Raw genomic sequence first — 6,654 nt, 5'->3', positions numbered from 1 at the left:
CATCGGCGGCGCCGCGGCGGCCTATTTCCTGCGGCGGCAGTTCGGGCGCGCCGTGCGCATCGACCTCTTCGAGCGAGCGGCCGTGGGCGGCCGCCTGGCCACGGTGCGCGTGGAGGGCCGCGACTACGAGGCGGGCGGCTCCGTCATCCACCCGCTCAACCTGCACATGAAGCACTTCGTCAAGGAGCTCGGTGAGTGGCGGCTTCGCTCGCCTGCCCGTTTCCCCCCCCCCGAAATGGCGCTGCCGCGGTGGCGTGGGAGCACGGGCCCCTGCGTGGCGCCCCGAGCCCGGGGGCAGAGAGCTGTCGCCGCCGCTGTCGGCCCCGGTGTTACCGGCTGAGGTCGAGGTGATCCTGCTTGGACCGTTCAGAAGTCGCTTCCAACGGCGGCTGCTTGGCTCGGGCTCAAAACCCAATTCCCCTTCGTATCCTGGGAGCAAAGTCTCACCTGCTCRCTCCGAGCTGCCGCCCTGGCTCGGGGTAGCTTTTGAGACAGCCTAGCTTAAAACTGAAGCGCAGCAGGCGAGCTCGAAGCGAGCTACGCCTCTTCCTCTGCGTTACCCTCCTTCCTCCCGCTGCCTCCAGGCCTCCCTGTCGCCGCAGGCCACGGCGGCCTCGCAGCCATTTATAACGGGGAAGAGTTCGTGTTCGAGGAGAGTAGCTGGTACGTAATCAACGTTCTCAARCTTCTCTGGCGGTACGGACTCAATCCTCTGCGCATGTACATGTGGGTTGAGGACATCCTGGACAAGTTCATGCGGTAAGAGAGCCGACTTTGTGGCTGGAGGCCAATGAGGTCGCTATGAAGGGTTTGGTATGGGATGTTCAGTCAGCCTGGCATGTGGGTCCCTAAAGAGAACTCAGTTCATAACTGGGCACAAAATCTTTCGCTAGGAAAACGCTAGAGGAATGAAGTTGAGGCCTTTGGAGGCCTCTTATCCCTTAGGCAAGGACTTGGCTGAAAGGATGAACCTTGCTACCCTTGGGAAAGACGATGAGGCCCTGAGGAGTCATATTCCTGGGAGGCTTGYGAGGGTTTTAAGCTTCCCAAGGTGACAAAGATAAGCAACCAGCACTTGGCACTTGAAGCTTCTTATCGTGATGAGAGAGGCTTGGCCGGTGCATGCATTCTGCAGCTGGTGTGAATGTGTTTTCTTGTTTCTGGTCCAAGAATCTATCGCTACCAGACGTACGACTACACCTTCAGCAGTAACGAGCGTTTACTTCATGCCCTTGGAGGGAACGACTTYGCCCAACTGCTGAATCAAACCATTGATGAATCTATGCAGAAAGCTGGCTTCTCTCATAAGTTCATAAATGAGGTGGTTTCTCCAGCTGTGAGAGTCAATTATGGGCAAGGTATCAACATAAATGGTTTTGTAGGTGAGTGTTAATAGCCTTCCCCTTTGTAAGAGGGGTAGGCAAGGTGAAATGGGTATGCATCTGTCCTGGGGACCTTGTGCTCTACAGGAGACACCTGTGTGTGTTAGGATTCTTGCTCCTAGAGCAAGTCCTTGCTTCTGCACTTCAGCTGTGCCCTCCCTTGTTGGGCTGCTATGTTACTCTGACAAACAGTCAACTGCTTGCTGCTGTGACCTAGTGAGCCCTGTCCTTAAGCAAGCTGCATGTCCCACYGGGGTATTGCTCCCTAATTTCCCGTTCCTGTTTAAGGAGCTCCCTCTACAGAATGATGCTGCACAAGCAGGTCTAATGGCTTTGGTTTCTTTGTAGGTGCTGTTTCTCTGGCAGGGACAGAATCTGGCCTTTGGGCAGTCAAGGGAGGAAATAAACTTGTCTGCAGTGGCCTTATTTATGCTGCCAAGGCACAGCTTATCACTGGCACAGTTCTGTCTATAGAGCCAAAAACAAGACCAAACCCTGCAGGTGAGTTGCCTTTGCTTTCTGTTTGGGGTTGGGGAGAAGGGTTAGCTCTTGCAGCTGGAGACTGGCTTATGCTGGTGTAACTGCTTGGCTTCGTCTCCCAGATGACCAAAGCAACAGTTTGGGTTTTCTTTGCTCGCTCAAAATGAAAAATGGGCTGTGTTCAATGCCTTAGATCACAACACTTAGCTAAACTTGTATTACYTGAAAAAGCTTCAGCTCACAAGAAGATAAGTGGCCTAAAGGGAATGCAGTTGAAAAGCCYTATGTTAGAAGGATCACCAGGAATTCCTCTAGCAACAGAACAAGGTAACTGAGCGCTCTCCCCTCCTGCTTTTCTTCCCAGGGGGCACAGTTAAGCTCTACTATGTCACTTACAACTCTACGCTGGGATCATCGTCGGATACATACGACATCATTGTCATTGCAGCGCCACTGAACCCCAAGATGTCCAACATCACTTTCAGGAACTTTAACCCTCCTATTGCAGAGTTCTCAAATACTTACCATCAGACTGTAGTGACATTTGTGCATGGGCGCTTAAATACTTCCTTCTTTGGCTACCAGGACCCATCTGCCTTTCACTTTGGTGCCATCCTCACTACAGAGAGTCCCAAACTGTTCATCAGTAGCATGGGGATTGTGTCTCCTGCTGAAGACATAACCAGTGAAGAAAAGCCACCCTTGCGATCAGCTGTCTGGAAGGTGTTTTCAAGTGAACCACTCACCAAAGAGCAGCTAAATTTACTTTTCTCTTCCTATGACTCAGTGAAAATGAAGAAGTGGTTGGCGTACCCCCATTACAGCCCCCCTAAAAAATGCCCACCTGTGATCCTCCATGACAGAATATACTATCTCAATGGCATTGAGTGGGCTGCAAGTGCCATGGAGATGAGTGCTATAGCAGCCAAAAATGCAGCACTACTTGCTTACCACCAGTGGTATGGGAACACAGACAAGATTGACCAGGAAGACTTGCATGAGAAACTGAAAACAGAGCTTTGAGCTCCTTGGAGTCAAGTGCCACTGGCTCGCTAGAGCATCCAGGCTGCTCTGCTGTGTACCACAACAACATCCAGAAATACAGATGTACTGTAGCAGTCTAGTCACAACTAAAACTGAAGAATGAGGAATTCATCCAAGGATGAAGAAACACCCAACCAACTTAAGATAGACAGGCACCAGTTGACTAGATCAGTAGTGAAAAGGAGGGAGAAGCTTTCTCAAAAGAGCTGGCCCAGCTTCATGGAAATTCTTCCATCTATCCCTACATAAGATGGAGGGAGAAAAAAAACAAAATTAAGCATCACTACTGACCCAAGTGCCCTTCACAATATGACTGCAAAACTCAGGACCTGTGTTGCTGTGATGAACTGTGTGCTGCTCTTCTACACCCACGCATGCAGAGTTTCCTTCTCTGGGCCTGTTTCAGTCCGGGGAAAGCATTGTCTTTACAYTAAACTTCTATGCCTCAACTGTTCTAAGAGTGTATCAATAACTTTCTTGGGATGGAATCAATGCAGTGCAAATTATCAGTGTGTTCTTAGCCTGCTTCCAGAACAAGTAATGTAACTTAGGGGTAATGGCTGGCTTGTTTCTGTTCAAGGAAGTGTGCAGGTTGCCTAAATAGGTGGTAAGTAAGCAAAAGCACAGGATGTTTTTCACATTTCTCAAGTCTTTGAAATGTGTCTTGTTAGATAATCTGAAAATACAAGCGGGCAAAGCTAGATTTTAGATCAACTTGAATACTGTACATCCATTGACTGTATCCAGTACTGCTGTAGTTTCTCAGCTTTATCTGAAGACACAACAAACACTAGTTTTCTAGAAATAAAACTAATGCACTCTTCTGGAAGTAACCGAAAGCTGTTACCTTGAGATATTGTGAGTCTTCATTACTCCCCTTGTCCCCTGTACCCCAAGTGCGGGTACTGTTAATGCTTCTATGCCAAGCACAGTAGACTAGCTGCTCTACAGTAGCTCTCTTGCTTTCTTCTCCTCCTTCACTCTAAAGAGAATTGCCCCCCTCAGCTGGCTGCAGGGGTTAGGTTGTGCCTGCTCAGGGCTGCCACCTTCCCTCCCTGGCTGACTGCCTAGCTGGGGGGACACTCTGAACAAGCCTCTAGTAGGATTGCTGAGTGCTTATGCTGGGAAAGATGAGCACTTCAAAGCTAAACTGYGGAACAAAAAGATGGGCTGAATCTCTCCCGTGGGTTGCTGTAAGCTGGCTTACAACCTTACATTGTTGTATAACCAAAGTGCTAGCAATTTACTGGACCAATGTGAGTGGTAGCCAAACTCCCACTTACTTTGCCACTTGTGTAAGGGGCTTACCTCCTTTCGGATTGCTCACATGCTTCGTGCTTCTGGGGCACTTGCAGTGAGTGAACTCTGAAAAGCAAACTAAGTATTTTTATTCGTTACTGTCTCTCATACTCTGTACCTACAGTGCTCTACAAGACTAAAATACTCAGGCATGTCCAGTCAAAGCTTCTGAAAAAGTGTATATGCTCTGCCTGAAGCATTCCTTCTACCCTTTTCTTAGTAATGCTTGGTTTTGGCTGGGGTCCTTATTTGCTCTTGGCAAAGTGCTTAGCACTTTTTTTTCCTTTTTCTTAACTGTAGTAACAAAAGAGAACATCCCTGTCAATAACAAGTGAAAGTTCTTTTTCACAAAAACAAATCCACAAGGCTGATTTCCATCTGGCTCTTCAAGAAAATCTCCTTCAGCTCCTGAGTGTCCCCTGCAGGCTTTCCTTTGTGCCACAACAAATAGTAAAGTTGTCCAAGAACTTCAGTTCAAACAGGTAAGCATCGTGTCCTTTAAGACAGTGATGGAATGGAGCACAAAGAAGATCATTTGGGCTGCCTTGCTCAGTACAGTGCTATTCTGTGGATCTCCTTTCCCACAGTAAGCATTAGGCAAGGGCAAGAAAATCTTGAGGATGCCTCTTGGCCTCTAAGAGTTATATGCTTCCTTTCACGTGAGGGAGGGGGAGGAAGAAGAAACCAGTGCCTGAGAATCTGTCATTCCAGCAATTTGCTGTACAAGTCTTAAGTTGTTCACTGATACTAGTCTCTTAAATTAGTGACAAATGCATCTAGTCTTAGATTATCTATTAAAACTGTAGTAGCAAGTGGGGATGGGAAGAGTTATGCAAGGGCTTCATAAGACAGCAACTGCCATGGAGGCCAGAGTACCTGCTGCAGCGTGTCTGCTAGTGTCAGTATCCAAGCCAGCCCTGCAACTAGCCTTCCTGTGGTAGAAGGCCTAGGGAATAATATAGTGCCCTTTCTGCAGCATTCACATCTAAATTACAAGTGATGTTACTACTAGATTCACAGGAAGCACTAGTCCTGTTTGAATGCTTTAAACCTTTTGCAGKTTTAGTGCTAGTACTGCAGAGGCCTGTGCTTTGTTCAGTCTACTCTACCCCAAAGTATCAATACCTCACGCTGGAGCTGCAGATCGTAATCAAGTTGCTGTCACAAACATTTTAATATGAGAAATACTGCAGACTTGGTCACTACTTGTAGGTGGACAGTGTAAAAGAAGCTTAATAGCCTGTTTCGCACAAGAGGCAGGAGAGGACCAAATTTAATGCCACTTTTAACATGCCTATATCTATATAAAAAAAAGCCTGTTTGTGTTTTCTGCTGCAGGGACAAGCTTATTTGCTTCCCTCTTTCACCCACTTGAAGGAAGCAAGGCMCCTGAAAGCTTTTCAGAGTTTTAAGGCTATCAAATAAAACAGATCAACYGTGCTAGCAGCATAATAACAGCACCTACTGCACCAAAGCATCAGCATATTCCAGCTGCCCTGTTACGCAAAAAGGCAAGTTCAACTCAGTCAAGTTACTTAAACCATTACAAAATTTATTTAACAAAAAATAAGTTTACACAAGTGATGTATTGTAGAAGATTCAAGYGAGCACACAAAATAGTAGAGTTAGGTCCCGTTGCAGCCCCACATGCTGCACATACAGGTATCATCCCACGTTGCCCACTGTCACTGAGTGGGTTTCACTGGTTTCTATACTCATTCCGGTTTCTATACTCGTTCCAAGGCTTCTAACATAATGATGCTGTTTCCTCGTATTACCTAAAAAGAAAAGTTCAGAGCAGCCACAATGAAGCACATCAGTAAACATGGTTCTGTAGCACTGTAGGCTTCCCCTGCCCTCTCCAAATTTGTTTTCCTAGAGGACTGCGCAGTACMTGCTGCTCCAAAGACAAAGTTAATATGAATCCTCCTGCATAGGTGAACTGTAACTAACTTTAAAGTATAATGGCTTGTTGTGTGCAAATACATCAGTTTACAGCAAGTTTAAATCAGCTTCATGTAACTCAGCTCCTTCAAAGATACATACTAGCGATCTCTGGGGGGTGGTGAAAGACAGTACCCTTTACTTGCTTCAGTCCAGACAATCCAAGCTAGTACTTACCACCATCCCTATGTTGTTCTGCTGTCCTCCTGGTGCCATCTCCACACACTCATCTATGACTAGATTCATGAAGGGATCAAACCCTCGCAATATCCCCTGGACGTGTCGGCCACCATTTAACTTCACTAAAAGAAATTCAGTGTGAGGAACAGGACCACTTACTGTGGCATTTGCTGGGGTTTGGATCAGAACAGTAGCTTTGAAAGGCTGTAGTGTCATAATAAAAGTTTGGGAGATTTATTTCAATCACAGGCATGAAAAGCATCTCATCTTAACGCTGCTTGTGCAACAAAGGGAGTGTAGGAAGAGAGGGGGTGGAAATCGGTGC

The 6,654-nt window shown here is 47.1% G+C and overlaps 2 protein-coding genes across 3 annotated transcripts in view; one reads left to right on the top strand and one right to left on the bottom strand.

Annotated features, from left to right (window-relative positions):
• Position 1: 1 nt before the first annotated feature.
• On the top strand, positions 2–3,745 carry PCYOX1 (prenylcysteine oxidase 1; the record flags this gene model as incomplete). Its single annotated transcript, XM_085301050.1, has 5 exons — positions 2–191; positions 585–759; positions 1,171–1,382; positions 1,731–1,883; positions 2,227–3,745. Coding segments are annotated over 5 exons (1,389 nt in total), but the record flags the coding sequence as incomplete, so codon positions are not given.
• Positions 3,746–5,736: 1,991 nt separating this feature from the next.
• Positions 5,737–6,654, bottom strand: part of SNRPG (small nuclear ribonucleoprotein polypeptide G) — a 1,560-nt gene continuing 642 nt past the window's right edge. The window contains exons 2-3 of one of the 2 annotated variants that reach the window (XM_085301042.1): positions 6,327–6,451; positions 5,737–5,983 (exon numbers count right to left, since the gene is read on the bottom strand). In XM_085301042.1, the coding sequence (XP_085157168.1) occupies positions 5,933–5,983; positions 6,327–6,451 (176 nt within the window). In that variant the 3' untranslated portion in view covers positions 5,737–5,932. Of the gene's footprint in view, positions 5,984–6,326; positions 6,648–6,654 lie in introns of those variants that run through there. The other variant, XM_085301041.1, reaches the window with a different exon arrangement.

Source organism: Rhea americana, unplaced genomic scaffold (genome assembly GCF_003343005.1).
Source record: "Rhea americana isolate MKP2758 unplaced genomic scaffold, rheAme1 scaffold_171, whole genome shotgun sequence".
In the NCBI taxonomy this organism is placed as follows: Eukaryota; Metazoa; Chordata; class Aves; order Rheiformes; family Rheidae; genus Rhea; species Rhea americana.
This window is presented reverse-complemented; position numbering and strand designations above follow the sequence as displayed.